The following is a 20,765-nucleotide window of genomic DNA, read 5'->3' as shown; positions in this document are numbered from 1 at the left end:
AATTTTTTACTTATGGTACGTGACGGTTAGAGCTCAAACATCAATAAGCCAAAACATTTAGATAGGACTCTCAAAAATTGTCGAGAAAATCGGCTTTCAAGTTTTTCGATCGTCTTTAATAAACTGAAGTACTGTAGAGTTTTCGACCAGAAGTTTGGCTCTGTAATAGAGTGCTCGCTCTGTGTGGGGGAGGGGCCTGTGCTCATCTCCTGTCCAAATAATATTATTTTTAAACAAAGGTGCGAGTTCTAACGAGCACTTCCGTGAAGCGTAGAACACATAAAGACGGAAAAATCGATAGCGCTCGAGACTGGAAATAGCTGAACTGAATCCCCGTTCGGTCGTTTTCTCTTCGTTCAGCTCACGTGTCTACATCATTTAAATATAAATTTCACCAAATACACGCTAATTAACACACTCAACTGTAATTTTTATGAAAAACCCACGTCTTTTTATTTATAAATACATATCGCACAAAAAAACCAGTTATAATTGCAAACACAAAGTTTTTACTATACATCTTTTATAAATGTTGTTAATCAAGACTATTTATATTAAAAACATTAGAAATTAAGTTTTTTCCGTCTCTATGTACTTTATGCTTCACGGGAATGCTCGTAGAATATGGACATTAGTTTAAAACATCTATTCCACTGGCAATCGAATCCAGCCCTAGCCCGCTTCCCGTTACAGTCTCACAAAGAAAGGACCTTGCATTAGCATATTAAACACGGCGGAAAAACTTTCAAGTCGATTTTCTAGATAACTTTTGAGAGTTGTATCGAACAGATTTGGCTGACTGATATTTGAGCTCTGAAGTTCACGCGCCATAAATATATTTTTTAAAAAAATACAAAAATCCGATTGCCATGGGTCTCCATGTAAGACACTGGTGCCGAGCATCTTTGCAAACGACTTCTTCAGTACTGGTAATGTCTCATACTTTGTGGGTGTGACAGTAGAAGTTCAACTTCCGGAAACAATGATTAGTAGGTGTTTTAAAATTTTATTTACGCTCTAGTCCGATAATAGTTAGATTTGTAGCTAAGCACATGGGTGCCATGATCAGTTTTACGTCTTACTGCTAATTTATTGTTATAGGTTGTAGTTGGGGGATTATCATGGATCTAGGGATGTTACGTGTGGTCTACGCGAAAGAAACATTTTCTTCAACATGCTTTATTCTCAGCGGTTCTCCGGTTCACTTCCCCATTTGCATAGAATTCAGAACTCGAATGTAAATTATAGTAATATTCTCTCCGTCCGAATAGGCCATGAAGGCCCAACGGACCGACCGGCCGCCGTTTCAACCTCAGATCACAGGCGTCACTGGATGGGGATATGGAGGGGCATGTGGTCAGCACACCGCTCTCCCGGCCGTATGTCAGTTCACGAGACCCGGAGACCGGAGTCGCTACTTCTCAATCAAGTAGCTCCTCAGTTTGCCTCACAAGGGCTGAGTGCACCCCGCTGGCCAGCAGCGCTCGGCAGACTGGACGGTCACCCATCCAAGTGCTAGCCCAGCCCGACAGCGCTTAACTTCGATGATCTGACGGGAACCAGTGTTACCCCTGCGGCAAGGCCGTTGGCAAATTACAGTAATAGTGATACGTTATTTCTTACTTTTTTACGAGTACTAAACTAACGATAAATCTGACGTCCTCTGTCTCATTGTGTCAGCGGAAAGGAATCCGCATTCTATATTACCGCTTCGCGTTAATGAGACGAAACAGGTAAAAGAAGCGTTCGACTCTTCTTCAATCACTATCGCTCATCTAGAGATTGAATGAACTGCTTTTATATATTAGCGTGGTTTCTCCTCTTATTTAATTGCTTCACGTGGCATAACGCAAATGCTGGAATTGAATAGTAGTTTTTTTTTTCTAGATCTATAAGAAGTACAGAATTTAAATGTGCATTGGCGGCATCTGAGGTGTGTCTAACAACCATAACTCGGCAGTTCAATAGTAATTTATCAGAATCTAGAAGTATATAATTCTCACACTTCACAGAAATTCCTTCTACTTTTTTCACGTAGGGTTATCACCTGCGACTAGCTGCTCAGTCATTTTTACTCCGTTTTCTTAATGGTTCGCCGTTTTAAGTGTTACGAGATTTCTCTTCAGAAAATAGGTTGTTCATAATGAAAACCTTTACCCTTATAAAAGCTTTAAAACGGTTTCTGCTGTAAAAGACTGTGAACTTGATTTTACAGTCTACATGCAGTTACTTACTTTTGAACTTCTCCTGAGCTCACCGGAGCTGAACCACACGTAACTAATACTCTGCTAGACGTAAGAGATATCCTCATGTGAGAGAAAGACGCCATTTTGCAAGACTGGTATGTAAAAAAATAAATATCATACTACCTTGAATATGAGTATTCTAACTTCAAACATGGTATCTCCAACAGGATAGAATGTAGAAATGAATTCAGGCGTGACCCGCTGAAATTCAGTCAGTCTGTTGCTGTTCATATTGTATATTAATGACCTCGCAGATAATATTAATAGTAACCTCAGACTTTTTGCAAATGGTACAGTTATCTATAATGAATTACTGACTGAAAAACGCTGCACAAACATCCAATGAGACGATGATAAGTTTTTAAAGTGGCGGAAAAGATTGACTACCTACTTTAAATATTATGAAATGTAATATAGCGTTTTCAAAGAAACGCAAAAACGTAGTATCCTATGACTACAATATCAGTGAGCCACAGTTGGAATCAGTCAACTCACACAAATACCAAATGTGAATTGCAATGATTATACAGGTTAAAGTCATAGGTAAAGCAGGTGGCAGAGTTCGGTTTATTGGTATAATACTGGAAAAATGCGATCAGTCTACAAAGGAGATTGCTTACAAATAATTCATGCGACCCATTCTGGAATATTGTTGCAATGTGTGAGGCCCGTACCAAGTAGGACTAACAGGAGATTGTGACGTACACAGAGAAGAGCGGCAAGTAAGTTCGAAGTTTTATTTGACCCACGGGAGAGAACAGTGAAATCATTGAAAAACCTTACCTGGCAGACGCTTGCAGATAGACTCGGAAGCCTACTTACGAAGTTTCAAGAACCAGTACCAAGTGAGAACTATCTATGTAGGGTGTTCAAAAAAAGTGTCGAATATCTTGAGAGGTGGTAGTACTCATCGAAACAAGAAAAATAAGTCCAATAAACATGGGTCCGGAAATGCATACTCCTTGAGACAAACACTTACTTACTGGAAATGTAACTTGACGTACATTCATGACAGTGAATCCCTCTGCCCTCTGACGTAAGGAATGACGCACCCTTTGAAGTATACCCGGTTGTTGTTGTACCTGCCGCCACTCATTGAGGGTGCGACTTTGTAGAGTCCGCATATCGGCGTGACGTAGATCAATTCCTTCAAGTGTCCCCATAACCAATAGTCTAAGGGATTGCGGTCTGGGGAACAGGCCAAGGTTCCCCCCCCCCCCCCCCCCCCCCCCTCCCTCCCCCGACCAATCCAGCGGTCCTGAAATATCTGCGTCAGATGTTCGCGCACTGAAGCGTACTGGTGCCTCATCATGCATGAACCACATTTGTGTTCGCTGCTGCAATGGTACAGCCTCGAGCAGGCTAGGCAATACATCAGTAAGAAAGTCCAGATAATGTGCCCCAGTTAACCTTTGTGGTGGCACGTATGGCCCTATTAATCTATCGCCAAGTACATCTGGCCAATCGTTGATTGAGAATCAGTATCGATGCCCTCTTTCCTGATCTGCGAGGGGATTTACATCTGCCTACACATGCTGGTTATGGAAATACACAAAACCATCTCTTGTGAACCCTGACTCATCGGTAAATAAAACCTTGGATCTGCGGCACTCTTCTGCAACAGCCATGAACGGAACCGTCGTCTGCCATGATGATCCTGTAGCGTTAGGGCCTGAACGCGCTGTAGATGATTAGCTGCAACTGTTCATGAAGTACTCCACCCCCCCCCCCCACTCCTCCGCCAGATAAGAGAGTGAGACATGCCTTCTGCTGCTGCTAATCGTCGCACACTGGTGCCAGGGGTTTCTTCCGCGGAACTTAGCACACGCTCCTCCATGTCAGGCGTGAGGATTGTGCGGGACGTTCCACTATCAGTCTTCCGAGGTGCAAGGGTAGCTATGTCCTTCAGACGCTGGAAACGCTGCCGAACAGCTTATCAGAGGGCACTCTGCGCTGTGGATATTTTTCAGCATAGAGGGCACGGGATCGCAGGCTACATCCATCCATTTGCTAAACCATAGCAGAATATCATATCCGCCATTTCATTTATCGAATAGCAGCCGCCGTGGTGATCGAGCGGTTCCAGGCGCTTCAGTCCGGAACTGCGTGACTGCTATGGTCGCAGGGTCGAATCCTGCCTCGGGCATGGACGTGTGTGATGTCCTTCGGTTAGTCAGGTTTATGTAGTTCTAAGTCTAGGGGACTGATGACCTCAGATGTTAAGTCCCATAGTGCTCAGAGCCATTATCGAATAGTAGGCTTCCACTGCTAACAGGTGGCGAGAGAGAGAAAATGTAAATGTGTTACACCAGTTGTACGGATAAACAGCGCAATAACAGTAAACACAGAAGTGAGTCCGTGTTTGGAAGAAGGTAAAACATCATGATACTTACCCAGGGTTGACAGTACTGAACAATATGATACGCAAACACGACGAAAACTAACGTAGCCTACAACACAACTCGAACCACACTACTGACTGCAGGCAACCTGACAGTAGGTATCGCACTGTAAGACATCATAATACGAGTACACCATCGACACATTTGACGGAGTGCCAATGCAACGACTGTGCTAATATCCGCAACCTAGCGTCGCGCATCCCTTCCTATAAACACGTGTTTATCTCGGAAAGAAAGCATTTCTGGACCCATCTTCATTGGACTTATTTTTCTTGTTTCTGAGAGTACCACCACCTCGCAAAGTGCTCAACACTTTTTTTTTCGAACACCCTGTATATCGCTCCTTTAGGGAATGTGAAGGCGAAATAACGTATTGCGCACGCAGAGGCATTTCAGCAGCGCGCCGCGCTCCACAGGCAATTGGAACGAGTAAATGGACGTATATGTGGTAACTATAGCGGATCACAGAGCATAAATGTAGCCGTAGACAGAAGTAGATATCGTGGGTGGCTTTGCAGTCGCACAGCACGCCGGGAAAGGCGAGGCTTGTGATGGGCTAGATGACAGTTGCATCTTACCTTTTCCTTGAGTAATGATGACGAGCGGTAGTTCAGTTAGCGCTTTCTGCTTGGAAGAAGGAAGATCCGGCTTCTCTGAGGTAAACCTTGACCCCGATGACATTTCCTCAATGCCTTACGGTCACGCCTCTGTAATGTCAGTTGGTTTCCCGGATGCTGTAATTATGTTAAATCTTCCTTGTCGATAACATAGTACATTTTAATTTGCATTACCTCAGACTCCAGACATACGCTTCCCTGAAACTGTTCAAAGCGCAATGGATGAAGAAGAAAAACGTAAATTCGGTATTAATGTCCCGTCATTATTTTGTTCTGTGAAGCAGGAGTGGTTCTTTCGAATGGACCACGGATGCCATCGGCCAGTGTTCGTATCACATCTGAGCTAGTGCGCTGTTCGTAGTTCCCTCGCAGCCTGCAGAAGATTTTACGTGAACAGAAAAAAAAGATACAGGACGGTTAGAAAAAGAACCACATCTAATACCAACACTTATGCACTTAGTTATACTGTATTACCAAACAGTATTCAATTGTACGTCTTCCTGTCACCTGCCCTCACAAATCACCGAAACCGATCCACAGTCGTATTAAGTGGCCCCTGCATCTCATTTCCTATCCGTGACACTTTGAAAGTATGTGACTCCTGGTACCTCCTATTCTCGTATCTTCGTCACGCCACTAATATTGCATCTATTGCGACAGAACACTTTATTTATATATCTAAAAAAAAGTAATTGTTTCTCGAAGTACGGCCAGTAGCGATCATGCTTGTTCTGAATTACTGGATGATTATAACTAAAGCAAAACTTTCAAAATGTAGTAGAAATAACACCACTGGTCAGAATGTCGTCAAATTGTAACGGAATATTATTGGAGAAGGGGGAAAATGTAAGGCAGAAGAAAAAAAAAGTGTGAAATTGATCAGTAGATGGCGCTGTATGTGTCAGAATACGTAAATGAAAACATCTGTCATGCGCACGACCCACTGAAGTTGGTATAAACGCGCCGAGTACACGGCTTTTCCTCCCTTCGCGTCTGCGACGTTCGCCGTTGCTGTCTCAATGCAGGATCGCGCTCTGCTTCTAAAGCTGTATTACAAGAATGATGACTGTGCTCACGTCGCTCTGCTGAAGTTCCGGACACTGAAAGGTTTGAAAAAAAGGCATTGGCCCGATGGCTGCCGTGGGTCTGGAGAATATGTTTCGGAAATTTGAAAAGACGGTTCTTTTGGTGTGCGACCTGGTAGAGGGAGGAAATTGATTCGGCGACAGTGGAAGCAGTGGCCACAGCAATGCAGGGAGATGACGAGTGGTGGTGTACAAACGTGTAGTGCACGGAGAATTGCCCGAGCATTGGACCTACCCGTCAGCACGGTGCGTAAAATCCTACGAAACATCCTTCTTTGTTATGCATTCAAAATTACCCATATACACGAATTGCTCTCTGTTGACCTGCTAGCAAGAGAGACCTTTGCTTTAGAATTTATTGCTCGCGTGGAAGTGGACAATGACTGATCGTAGAAGATTTTCTGGACAGACGATGCCCACTTCCATCTGACAGCATACGTAAATACACAGATCCGTCGAATATGGGATACGGAAAATCCACACGCAAATCAACCAGTACCACTGAAAAGGTCACTGTGTGGTGCCGGTTTACGGCATCATTTATCATAGGGCCATATTTTTCGAAGAGACAGCTGCTTCAGGTCCTGTTACCTGTACCATGACTGGCAAGCGCTATGAGTGTCTTTTGCGTAACCACGTCATTCCAGCTCTCCAGCAGCGTGGATGTGTGGATGGAATCATTCTTACGCAAGACGACGCACCTCTGCACATTGAAAATCCAGCTGATCAGCTGCTGAAATGCCATTTCGAAAATGCTGGAATTATCAGCCGCTATTTGGTTCAAATGGCTCTAAGCACTATGGGACTTAACATCTGTGGTGATCAGTCCCCTAGAACTTAGAACTACTTAAACCTAACTAACCTAAGGACATCACACACATCCATGCCCGAGGCAGGATTTGAACCTGCGACCATAGCGGTCACGCGGTTCCAGACTGTAGCGCCTAGAACCGCACGGCCACACAGGCCGGCAGCCGCTATTTCCCTAAAACCTGATCGTCCCGATCACCTGATTTTAATCAGTGTGACTTCTGGCTGCAAGGCTATCTGAAAGATGTTGTGTTCAGTGTGCCGATTGCAAACTTAGCAGCATTGAAGGCATACATTGTGAACGTGACCCCGGAAGCATTTCGATCAGTTGTGGAACACGCTGTTTCTCGAGTTCAACTTGCTGCAGAAAATTGTGGACAGAATATTGAACATATTTTGAGCCAGTCAATGGAAATGAATAATCCTATTTGATTTTTATTGATGCTTTTTATGCGGTTTTTGGCCCCAGGACAATTAAAAACCGATTTTTCCCATCCGATGTGACATGATCTTGCCGTGGTGGATGGGCTTACGTAGCTAACAGTATCACACCTGTACACCCATGAACAGTGAATAGTACAGTTTGTTGAACGTCAAACGCACACCTTAGGCATTGTTGTATGATTCATTTGTTATTTGTAGGTGACCACTATTAAATTATGATGCTTACAGCGCCATCTATTGCTAAATTTTGTAAATATTTTTTTTCTTCTGCCATGCGTTTTCCCCCTTCCGATAATATTCCGTTGCATTTAGTCGTCATTGTGACCAGTGGTGTTGTTTCTACAGCGGCTTGAAAGTTTAACTTTAATTGTAATCACCTTGTATTTTCCGGCCAACAGAAGCACTCTAATGACGGTTAGCATTATAGCCTACGAGGGACAGCCACATGGTTTTGTCGTCTTCGAAAAATGAAGTTATGTAATAAAGTGGAGAGCCTGGTGCTCGAAGAGCGGCGTATCGTGATCAAGGCGGTAGTGAAAGAAATGAAAATCAGTCATGCATCAGTTTTTAACGTACTGCACGACATTTCAGAGCTACAAACCGCAGATTATTGTTCCAGACTTGAAAATGATAAGTCCCACTCCATCAGACATATTGACAATAATCTTGCAAAATATACTGTGGATGTGGCTCAAGTCAGTGAAGCCCACTCTACAGTTGCTAGCAATCGTGAATGAAAGAGATTCATGCAGTCGTCAAGGAAGACAATTAATGTGAAAAGAAGTGTAGTAACTCTCCTGCGGTTCATTAATTCACCACCAAGTGACTACAACAATGTATACACACCTTTACATTAGACTGTTAACGATATTCAGCGGCAAGGTGCCGAATTTACCACTCCAGTCCTTTGGAATTGGAAATTTGTGGTAAGTTCCTGTGGGATCAAACTGCTGAGATCATCGGTCCCTAGGCTTACACACTATTTAATTTAACTTAAACTAACTTACGCTAAGGACAACACACACACCAATGTCCGATGGAGGACTCGAACCTCAGACGGGGAGAGCCACACGAACCGTGGCAAGAAGCCTGAGACCGCACGGCTACCCCACGCGGGACTCCAGTCTTTCCCAGCAAAATTACACAGGTCACTGACAACTTCACACTTACAAACTAAACGCTTTTGCGTCATTTTCAACAGGAACGTACTTTACATACAGTTTCACTAAAAAACCTGCGCACAAATACTCAGTTAATAAACTGCGACGCCATTCCGGAGATGGGAGGGGGGAAGGGGGGGGGGGAAGTGCCACATAGGATGAGTAAGACTCAATTTCCCGTCTAGCAGTGCAGATCATTGTGTGAGAGTTTGTACACTCTGCACGTATACATTTTTGTATTAATATTATTAGTAATTAACATCAGTATTCCACATAATGTTAAGGAGTTTTGCGAAAAGTAAACAGCTCCTGGGTGTTTCTGCACATTTCGTGGCCACTGATTAACGAGAGCGTGCTGAAAAGTAATGCCTCCGATTTTCTTATATGAAAACTCTTGAAGCTTTTTAAAGAAGACAGACATTATTAACATTCTACATCTTTATTCTTCATGTCTACATATTTATTTTTGAGCATAGCAACCGTCACTGTAGAACGCTTGACTTTGTTGACGAAGGCACAACCTCACCTCTGCTTGTACCGCTTCATCTCTATCAAAATTAGGTCCCAGAAGGTGTTCTTTAAGTTATAGAAACAGATGAAAGTCGGATGGGGCCAAGTCCGGACTGTGTGGAGGATGGTCGATAACAGAGAACTCAAGGCGTAAGATAGTTGGAGATGTCGCAGCGCTCGTGTGTGGTCTGATGCTGGCATGCTGAAGGAGAGCGTGCTCCATTTGTGGACGAACTCTTCGAAATCGAAACTCGATTACAGCACGAGCACGCTACTTCTTTCGCACCGACATAGTTACGCTACACACTTCCATGTTACACGCTACAATTCGGAACCATCTAGCGGCAGACGGCTGCAATATGTAGACACGAAGAATAAAAATGTAGAATGCTAACAGCGTTTGATTTATTTGAAAAGCTTTACGAGTTTTCACAGAAAATATTCGGAGGCGTTACTTTTCAGCACTGCTTCTTACCAGGAGTGCTGCTGATAGGGCAGTATAACTACGCAACTACAAGTAGTTCCTTCCTGTGAAGAAGTGGGGGAGGGCGAGTGGGGAATCACCTGCTCACTCCTCAATTTGTGGACAAGGAGGAAAGTGGTTGACCATATTGCGGAGACTTGCCTTCCCTCACGCTTCTGCTCTCCACTTACCCTCCTTTCACCCTGTCAACTCTCAGTAAGCAGAATGAAATTTTCACTCTGCAGCGGAGTGTGCGCTGATATGAAACTTCCTGGCAGATTAAAACTGTTTGCCGGACCGAAACTCGAACTCGGGACCTTTGCCTTTCGCGGGCAAGTGCTCTACCATCTTTTTTTTTTTATCGTTGTGTTTGGTCGTTGCGGACCTCACATGACATCCGTTCAAGTTCGTTTGTTGATCCTTCCACTCAGTTTTTTTTATTACAGAGATCAATCAGCTCTCTGACCGAACACGCTGAGCTACCGTGCCAGCGCCATCTCAGCTACACAAGCACGACTCACGCCAGGTCCTCGCAACTTCACTTCTGCCAGTGCCTCGTCTCCTACCTTTCAAACTTTACAGAAGCTCTCCTGCAAATCTTGCAGAACTAGCACTCCTGAAAGAAAGGATACTGCGGAGACATGGCTTAGATACAGCCTGGGGGATGTTTCCAGAATGAGAACACTTGCCCGCGAAAGGCAAAGGTCCCGAGTTCGAGTCTCGGTCCGGCAAACAGTTTTAATCTGCCAGGAAGTTTATCTCACTAAGCAATTTATCCCCTAATGTGACTCTACAACACTTAGATGTAGTACATAGATTTAATATTTGATTTTAACCCACTTAATTTAACAATACAAATTAACTTCATACCATTAAAACACTATTTTTGCGTGTGGCCTTGCCACAGTGGTAACACCAGTTCCCGTTATATCACCGAAGTTAAATCGAAGTTAAATGTCATGCGCTTAGATGAGTGACCGTCTGGGTCTACCGAGCGCTTTTGGCAACTGGGGTGCAGTAAGCCCTTGTGAGGCCATTGAGGAGCTACTTGATCGACAATTAGCGGCTCTGGTCGCGAAAACTGACAACGGCCGGGAGAGCGGTGCGCTGACCATGTGCCGCTCCATATCTGCATCCAGTGACCTATCAGCTGAGGATGACAGGCGGTCGGTCGGTACCGGTGCGCCTTCAGAGGCATGTTCGGATGGAGTATGGACAAAACATTTTTAGTAATCTACAATATTTGAATCCCCCGCTTCGTGCAAACTGTCAGTCCTTGGATCTTTCATGTAGGAGATTTAATGTAGTTTAACTTTGCACTGGGGCACGTTTTCGCTTGAGACCTCAGTATGTGAGTCATTCATGAAAACAAAAAGAACTGACTTTCAAACGCCACCCCCCTCCCCACGCCCACCCATGCCCCCCTACCCAGCCATCAACCATCAGGATTTGTAGTATGTTCTTCATGGTACTCCTTCCTACCATTGCACAAAATTTGCGACTACACGAGTTATTTGCCTGTTTTTTCTTCCTTGACTCTACTAACAACCTCAGAAAGCTAAATACATCTTCCATCAAGTCATCTGTACTTATCATGAACAGTGCTTGTCACCCATTAAGAACAACATATTGAGTTTTGTTTGAATCTAGATTTTCCCAGCGTATAATATGGATGAAAAGCTCTCGTCTTACTGTCTAGATTGTAGTAGTAAGAAACTACGACATTTCAATAAGTGCCATACTCACCCTCTACAACTAAAATCTACACCTACACTCCGCAAACCACCTTATAGTTCCTGGGGGAGCGTACTGTGATGGCACAGTCACTTCCTCACTTAGATTTGATTAGATTAGAATCAGTTTTCGTTCCATAGACCCAAAAAATGAGATGATTTCCGTGGATGTGGATCGTGTCAGAAAGTATAACATAAAAACATAAAACATCTGAATATAATACTTACTACCCTGATCATTTGTCAAGAGATTGTCAAAATACACTCCTGGAAATGGAAAAAAGAACACATTGACCGGTGTGTCAGACCCACCATACTTGCTCCGGACACTGCGAGAGGGCTGTACAAGCAATGATCACACGCACGGCACAGCGGACACACCAGGAACCGCGGTGTTGGCCGTCGAATGGCGCTAGCTGCGCAGCATTTGTGCACCGCCGTCGTCAGTGTCAGCCAGTTTTCCGTGGCATACGGAGCTCCATCGCAGTCTTTAACACTGGTAGCATGCCGCGACAGCGTGGACGTGAACCGTATGTGCAGTTGACGGACTTTGAGCGAGGGCGTACAGTGGGCATGCGGGAGGCCGGGTGGACGTACCGCCGAATTGCTCAACACGTGGGGCGTGAGGTCTCCACAGTACATCGATGTTGTCGCCAGTGGTCGGCGGAAGGTGCACGTGCCCGTCGACCTGGGACCGGACCGCAGCGACGCACGGATGCACGCCAAGACCGTAGGATCCTACGCAGTGCCGTAGGGGACCGCACCGCCACTTCCCAGCAAATTAGGGACACTGTTGCTCCTGGGGTATCGGCGAGGACCATTCGCAACCGTCTCCATGAAGCTGGGCTACGGTCCCGCACACCGTTAGGCCGTCTTCCGCTCACGCCCCAACATCGTGCAGCCCGCCTCCAGTGGTGTCGCGACAGGCGTGAATGGAGGGACGAATGGAGACGTGTCGTCTTCAGCGATGAGAGTCGCTTCTGCCTTGGTGCCAATGATGGTCGTATGCGTGTTTGGCGCCGTGCAGGTGAGCGCCACAATCAGGACTGCATACGACCGAGGCACACAGGGCCAACACCCGGCATCATGGTGTGGGGAGCGATCTCCTACACTGGCCGTACACCACTGGTGCTCGTCGAGGGGACACTGAATACTGCACGGTACATCCAAACCGTCATCGAACCTATCGTTCTACCATTCCTAGACCGGCAAGGGAACTTGCTGTTCCAACAGGACAATGCACGTCCGCATGTATCCCGTGCCACCCAACGTGCTCTAGAAGGTGTAAGTCAACTACCCTGGCCAGCAAGATCTCCAGATCTGTCCCCCATTGAGCATGTTTGGGACTGGATGAAGCGTCGTCTCACGCGGTCTGCACGTCCAGCACGAACGCTGGTCCAACTGAGGCGTCAGGTGGAAATGGCATGGCAAGCCGTTCCACAGGACTACATCCAGCATCTCTACGATCGTCTCCATGGGAGAATAGCAGCCTGCATTGCTGCGAAAGGTGGATATACACTGTACTAGTGCCGACATTGTGCATGCTCTGTTGCCTGTGTCTATGTGCCTGTGGTTCTGTCAGTGTGATCATATGATGTATCTGACCCCAGGAATGTGTCAACAAAGTTTCCCCTTCCTGGGACAATGAATTCACGGTGTTCTTATTTCAATTTCCAGGAGTGTAGATGAATACAATACAGCAAACTGGAACAGCTTGCTGGCCAGAGTGGCCGAGCGGTTCTAGACGCTTCAGCCCGGAACCGCACTGCTGCTGTGGTCGCAGGTTCGAATACTGCCCCGGGCATGGATGTGTGTGATGTCCTTAGGTTGGTTAGGTTTAAGTAGTTCTAAGTTCTAGGGGACTGATGACCTCAGATGTTAAGTCCCATAGTCCTCAGAGCCATTTTTTTTTGGAACAGCTAATATTTACAGACTTAATAAACTATCAGAATGAAATACTGTCATGCACTATTATTAAATTTATCATACACAGAACACCTAATCTTGACTGTTGTGATCAAGTGCTGTCAAAACTGAAATCTAACAGACATTTTTCTTAAGCTGGCCTAACAGTCTCTGTTAAGATATTCATCCTGTTTCAGCCACGAATATTGTGCGGTGAGACTGTTGGTAGTCATGCATGCATGCTCGAATCCCTGTAATTTAAGCTTCATAGAGTTTTCGGGAGATATGCTATAGTGGACGAAATAAATTACCTGACAAAAAAAGTGAAACACACAGAATGGCAGGAGAACAAAATTAAACATCGTTGTTTTAGAGAGTACACTGTCTAGTCAGATCCATAAAGAACTTGGCAGCATAAGCCAAATTATCAGTATGTCGATGCCTCCCCTCTGTCATAAAACTGTGTATCCTCTCCTGAGGCAAAATGGGCCGCATCTGTCCAACTGGCCGTTGATATCTCGGAAGTAGTGGGACAGAGTATGCTGTGGCCCATTTTTTTAGTGCGGGTTGCCTACTTCAGGGGAAGGTATGCACTCAGGGGCATACCTGCCCCTGATGTAGGCAACCTGCACTAACAAAATGGGCCACAACATACTTTGTCCCACTACTCTTGGATACTGTCACTGGGACGGAGTTGACAGCCGAGCTGGTCCCACAAATGTTCTACTGGGGACAGGTCTGGGGATCTTTCTGGCCCAGGAATACCTCAACATCCCGCAGGCAATTCATAGAGAGGTGCTATGCGTGGACGAGCATTGCCCTCTTGAAAAACGACATCTCGATGCTGTCGCATGAGAGGTAACACATGAGGACTCAGGATGTCTGTAACGTACTCTAGTGCTGGCAGAGTTCCCTCAACCACTACCAGCTGTGACTTGAAGTCATTCCCAGTGACTCGCACACCATGACACCAGAACACTCTCCAAAACATTGGAGGAATGGAACCTCTCCTGGATCGCTGGCATACTTTACGACAACAGTCATTCGTGGTAGTGCGAAACATCGAATCATCACTGAACACAATGTGACTCCATTCATCAGCAGTCCATGCTTCCTATCACAGCATCACTACAGACATAGCTGTTTGTATTGTGGTGTCAACGACAGCCTATGCATAGCACAGTAATTCCCTAGTCCGACTGTTGCTAGTGTCCACACACACTGTTGCAGGCAGTCCATTAATTATGATGATAGGCGCTGGATGATAGGCGCTGATGTGAAGGGTTATTAAGTCCTTGGTGCGCAGTATGGCGATCCTTTATTTTGTAAACAGCATAGCATCACAGAGATGATCTATCAATTCCAGTGGCAGATGCTGCAGGGGAGACGTTCTGCATCATGATGTGGTTTATTGTTAAAGTTCCGAGAGCATACATTCCTGTTAGATTCAACAAATATATTACATCCTCCTTCAGATATCTAGCGAAAAGACAACGAAGGTAAAATTAGAGATATTCGAGCTTACTGGCAATCGTTCTTCCCGTGAACTATTCGCACCTGGAACAGGAAAGGAGAATGGGTGAATGGGGGGGGGGGGGGGGGGGGTGGAATAACAGTGATGGACCAAGTACCCTCCGCCACTCACCGCAAGGTGGCTTGCGGAGTATAGATGCAGATGTAGATGTAGATGTAGATGGTACTCAGACATTGTCGATTGTAACACTGACGACGAGCATGGTTGCCTTCACGTTCCTAAGCAGTTCAGCATTGGGTCGCTGTCACATACGAATGTCCCGCAAATTTGGATATTGCACGATTCGACAAGCTGACCAAATAGAGACCGACAATGAGGCCTCTTTCGAGCTCTGACAGGTGTTAATAACGCTGTTTGACACAAGCAATCGGCGTCTACGTGTTCTTTACAGTCATCACTCGACATGTGACTCCATTACGCCTCTTTTGTACCCTACACTGTTAACAACACTAAACACGAAAAACGCTAATGCACTCTGGTGACTGTTCTATTTATCACCGAGAACTGCAACTCTAATCAGTACGCTCTTTTGGTGTGTACGTGTACAAAGTTACATAGATATCTGAGTATGTTTTCTGGGTGCATCACTTTTTTTGTCAGGTAAGGTATATCAGTGGACGCTGCCGGAATTTCAACAGTAAACCTCACCACGATGCACAATGGCTGTCTTGTAATGTACCTCACTAGAATTGCGTGAGTATATCTGTCACATTTTAGTGTTTAATAAACGAATCTGTGACGAAACGCGCTGCTCTTCTTAGGATCTTTTTCTGTTATGGGTCCCGGACTGACGAATAGTATTCAAGTATCGATGGAACAAGGGTTTTGTAAACTAACTCCTTTGTGGGTGGATTAAACTTGTTCAGGATTCTCCAGACATATCTCGGTTTTCAGCACGTGAGTCATTTTTGTTAATTCTCAGTCCAGATTTCGCGTAGATGTAAAGTGAAACACATGTTTTTTTGTCAATAAAATGACAAATTTTTTGTGTATATTGATAGCAGCCTACCACTTCATAATGATCAAACGTCGAAACTGCAGTCGTGGAAACTGTACTAAATAATACAGTCGATGGTGAATACGATGACATTTAAAAAATGACAATATAATCTTGTCTTGAATCCGTGTAGGCAATCATAAATCTGTGGTGTCCTCTGCTCCAACGTATCCTCGGTGTTCTCGAGAACTGATATCGTGTATTCGAATATCACATTTGCGTACAAGACCTCATGTTGTACGTTGCGCATCGGGTCTTGTCTACAGCACTCGAGAACAGACAGAGAAACGTTACTGTTCCTTTTTGGAATACGAACAAACTGTTTAACTATTTTTACACATCTTCCTTTATTTGCTATAGATTTCGACGCCTCTGTGGTAAACTGGGCAATCACGTGGATTAACGGGTAACAGTCATAATAGACATCGATATAGTGAGCAGATAAATAGAAGTCCGCGATGACGACTTGCTTTCTTCCCGCTTTTGGTTCTGACAGCGCCAGCACATCAACCACACTGCAGTCTATGAATTCCTCGTCACGATCTGATTGTGACCTATATCGAGATGTTCTGTGGCGGTAACGCGGTCATCCATATTAGTACCCGGTTTATCGTAGAAGGGTCTTCAGATAGTGGATTGTAGTACCGAAATCGATAGTAAATCAACCAAGATCTTCAAGTACAGCTGAAGATTCCTTCATATTCCTAAAAAGGTATGGTAGCAGCTGGCATCTACCGCTTTGTCTGGAGTTAGATACACAAAGACGAGTTATTGGTTGCTTTCGTCAAATTTCTCAATCCTTCTATGTGTAGTGTTTTCTGACTGTTTCGTGCTGACTCTTACTACAGGAATTCGAGTCTCGGTTTTCACGTGTTCACTATGTTAAGTTTTCATCTCCATTTTCGTGGTTTATTTCAAGAAAATTATCGGGCGCAAGTTTAATTCCGTTATTTAGTCGGGAGCTAGATTTTACATACAGTAACCAGCGGAAGTTTAAGAGCTGAGATCATATGCCAAGTATCCTACTCATGTCCCTATTTAGTGTAAATACAGTTGCATCATTATTCATTTTAATTTATACTGAAACGTTCCTTTTCGTCTGTCTTCAAAGCTTCCAGAGTGTTGCGCGAAATTATACTCGCCGCCGTGGCCAGAATCCACGTACAGATGGCGATGTACGACTCGAGAAACAACACATGTAAAATCAGTATAAATTATGGTTCCTGGCTTTTTTTTAACACGCCAGACACAGTTAAAATTACAATTCAGAAGTCAATAATACAAAGTCCTACAACTACCTAATGATTTTCAGGAAATATTCCGATATCCGACCTCTGGACTAGAAGATGTTCGTCGCTAACATTTCAGTACACGACCTCCAACTGGCATAATAGCAATTACCATTGATAATTACTATCAGAACAAAGGAGGAACATAGTTCAAAGCCAACACGGAGAATATTTCAGAAGAACACCACAGTCAAACTTTCACGGCATCAAATGAAATTAATTGGCGTAAATTAACCCTAACCAAGTCCGTCACTTTTATTTAATACCATCTCTAGTTAGCTAATGTCTCCAGCTCCGTTCTGAAGCCTCTTTTGACCGAACACGCCGCGCAGGATTTGCCGAGCGGTCTGGGGCGCTGCAGTCATGGACTGTGCGGCTGATCCCGGCGGAGGTTCGAGTCCTCCCTCGGGCATGGGTGTGTGTGTTTGTCCTTAGGATAATTTAGGTTAAGTAGTGTGTAAGCTTAGGGACTGATGACCTTAGTAGTTAAGTCCCATAAGATTTCACACACATTTGAACATTTTTTTGTCCGAACAAGTCGGCACTGACTACGCCACAAAACTCGTTCAGAAAAACAGGAAAGTACCTAAGAAGAAGTAGATATCAGCGCACGAGTGCGCAATTTCGAATGCTTTGCGGCTTTCCGTACGGGAATAGTAATCTGGTTGATCACGGAGGATCACTTAACTCCAGAACTCCGAAATGATAACCACTTTAGAACACGAACTCCGCCCACGACTTGCCGCTTCAACATTACAAGGGCTGCCGCCAGACTCAACCATTCCGAGAGCCGCAAACGCACCACGAAATTACACAAAAAGAAAACCGACGCACCGCGAAGGAATTATCCGAATGGGAGGGAAATCGGTAGATTGGATGTACATGTACACACAAACAAACGACTACAGTTTCTGGAAAACTGGATGATTTATTCAAGAGAAAGAGCTTCGCAAATTGACCAAGTCAATAACGCGTTGATCCACCTCTGGCTCCTATGCAAGTAGTAATTCAGCTTGGTACTGATTGATACAGTTCTTGGATGCCCTCTTGAGGGATATCGAGCCAAATTATATCCAGCTGAGGCGTTAGATAACCAAAATCCCGAGCTGGTTGAAGGGCCCTACCCGTAATGCTCCAAGCGTTCTCAATTGGGAAAGTATCCCGAGACCTTGATGGCCAAGGCAGAATGTGGCCTGCACAAACACAAGCACCAGAAAGTCTCGTAGTGTGCGGGCGGGATTTATCTTGCTAAAATGTAAGTCCAGACTTAACTGCGACGAATGGCAACAAAATGGGGGTAGAATATCGTCAACGTACCGCTGTCTTGTAAGGGTGCCGCGGATTACAAACAAAGAGGTGCTGCTACGAAAAGAAAGTGCACCCCAGACCATCACTCCTATTCGTCGTGTCTTATGGCGGTCGACAGTCAGGCTGGTATCTCGCCGCCACCCGAGGTGTCTCCAGACATGTCTTCGTTGGTCACCGGGGCTCATTGCGAAGTGAGGCCCATCTCTGAAGACAATTCTACTCCAGTCAATGACGTCCCAGGCCGAAGACGTGTATGCAGACGTTCTGAAGTTAGTATTTAGCACTGCTCGGTTCTGTCTCGCGTTTCATGTTCCGGCATTGTTAGTTTTACGTTAACAGAAAAATGGTTCAAATGGCTCTGAGCACTATGAGACTTAACTTCTGAGGTCATCAGTCCCCTAGAACTTAGAACTACTTAAACCTAACTAACAACCTAAGGACATCACACACATCCATGCCCGAGGCAGGATTCGAGCCTGCGGCCGTAGCGGTCGCGCGGTTCCAGATTGTAGCGCCTAGAACCGCTCGGCCACTTACGTTAACAGTGGTACACATCAGTATAGGTACGTCTGCTGATGAAGAGGTTGGGGACGTGCTCGTCGTCTGTGGTCTCTCTGAATGCAGTGGAAGAGGGGCGCAACAATGCTATGTCGAGCTGTCCCCGCAGCGACGGCAACCACAGCTCACTACTTTTGCACCGGTACACAGGTGCCTACGAGCAACCTGACTCTAACGTGTTATGATAAAAATGTAAATGTCGTGTGACTATGGTCTCCCGTCGGGTAGACCGTTCGCCGGGTGCAAGTCTTTCGATTTGACGCCACTTCGGCGACTTGCGCGCCGATGGGGATGAAATGATTATGATTAGGACAACACAAAACTCAGTCCCTGAGCGGAGAAAATCTCCGACCCAGCCGGGAATCGAACCCGGCCCCTTAGGATTGACATTCCGTCGCGGAAACCACTTTCTTTCTTTTTTTTCATTTTGTTCGTTATTGATCGTTGTGTTTGCTCGTTGCGGACGTCGCAAGACATCCTGTTCAAGTTCGGTGGTTGATCCTTCCACTCAGTTTTTTATTACAGAGGCCAACCGGTTCTCTGACCGAACACGCTGAGCTACCGTGCCGGCTATCCACTCAGCTACCGGGGGCGGATACGTGTTATAGGCTTTCCCAATTTTGTGCACTTCTTTTTCCAAACAAACAAAGACAACTCGTGCAAAAAAACGGATCAAAAATAATTACATTATTTCTCTCTGAAGTTCCATCGGAGACCACGCGTCTCTTATGTCAAAACACTCAGATATACAGCCTTGAAATTTTGTAGGCGGTGTTGGGCCTTCGCCTCGTATATTCAGTGTGTCTTACCGTTGACTGTGATGGTGATCATAACGCCCGTGTCGATGCTCCAGAGTGCTGTATGTGTTGTGGAAAGTGCGTGCGGCGTCCTCTGCCGTCGTCACATGAGGCACACCGTTGCGTACGTAGCTGACGCTCACTTTGGAGCCACTGCCGCCGAGGGGCCAGCGACAGCCAGTGGCGGCGGTGTTCTGGGGGGTGGGGGGAGGGAGGGGCCCCCGCCGGCCTTCGGCGCAACTGGGCCGCAGCCGCTGCCGCTGGAGCCTGCAAGCTGGAAGCACGCAAGGACCATCGAGCACTTAATCTGCACGCCAGAAATGTTTTCCAAACACCTACTGTCCTCATTATTTATTCAGTTTCCTGTCATAGCTGCATACATATTCCTAATGCTAGTTTGCCGAAAACTGATATACTGAGAACCGTGCTGTAATACTTTTAGGTTTCAAAAGCTCCGACATTGTCGCGAATAAAACAGTGACCCGTATATGTATACAATAAGTTTCCTTTAATTTACGTCTATGGTCACAAACAGATTACTGGTTTCAGATCTGTTTTATAAAAACGAAGTCCTAATGTACTGCAACCATAGTGGCATCGTCAAATGTTAAATGCAAAATCAGCACCAGCATCGTCAAATATATATATAAATATCATCATATGCACGAGTCATGTTGTCAGTAGTACTGCTGACAGTAGTGTTCCCCACAGTAGTGCTGCTGACAACATGACTCGTGCATATAATGTTATTTATATATATATTTGACGGTGCTGGTGCTGATTTTGCATTTAACATTTGACGATGCCACTATGGTTGCAGTACATTAGGACTTCGTTTTTATAAAACAGATCTGAAACCGGTAATCTGTTAACAAAAAGTTTGAGACCATAGACGTAAATTAAAGGA

At 45.2% G+C, this 20,765-nt stretch overlaps 1 protein-coding gene across 1 annotated transcript in view; it reads right to left on the bottom strand.

The window, feature by feature from the left end:
* The window catches only part of LOC124795947, a 120,009-nt gene extending 100,008 nt beyond the window's left edge, over positions 1–20,001 (bottom strand). Inside the window, exon 1 of the mRNA XM_047260027.1 lies at positions 19,871–20,001. Within this exon, the coding sequence (XP_047115983.1) occupies positions 19,871–19,892 (22 nt within the window). The 5' untranslated portion in view covers positions 19,893–20,001. The remainder of the gene's footprint in view (positions 1–19,870) is intronic.
* Positions 20,002–20,765: the final 764 nt, after the last annotated feature.

The sequence above is a fragment of the Schistocerca piceifrons genome, chromosome 4 (assembly GCF_021461385.2).
Source record: "Schistocerca piceifrons isolate TAMUIC-IGC-003096 chromosome 4, iqSchPice1.1, whole genome shotgun sequence".
Lineage (NCBI taxonomy): Eukaryota > Metazoa > Arthropoda > Insecta > Orthoptera > Acrididae > Schistocerca > Schistocerca piceifrons.
Note: the sequence above shows the minus strand (reverse complement) of the source record. Positions and strands in the feature narration are given on the sequence as shown.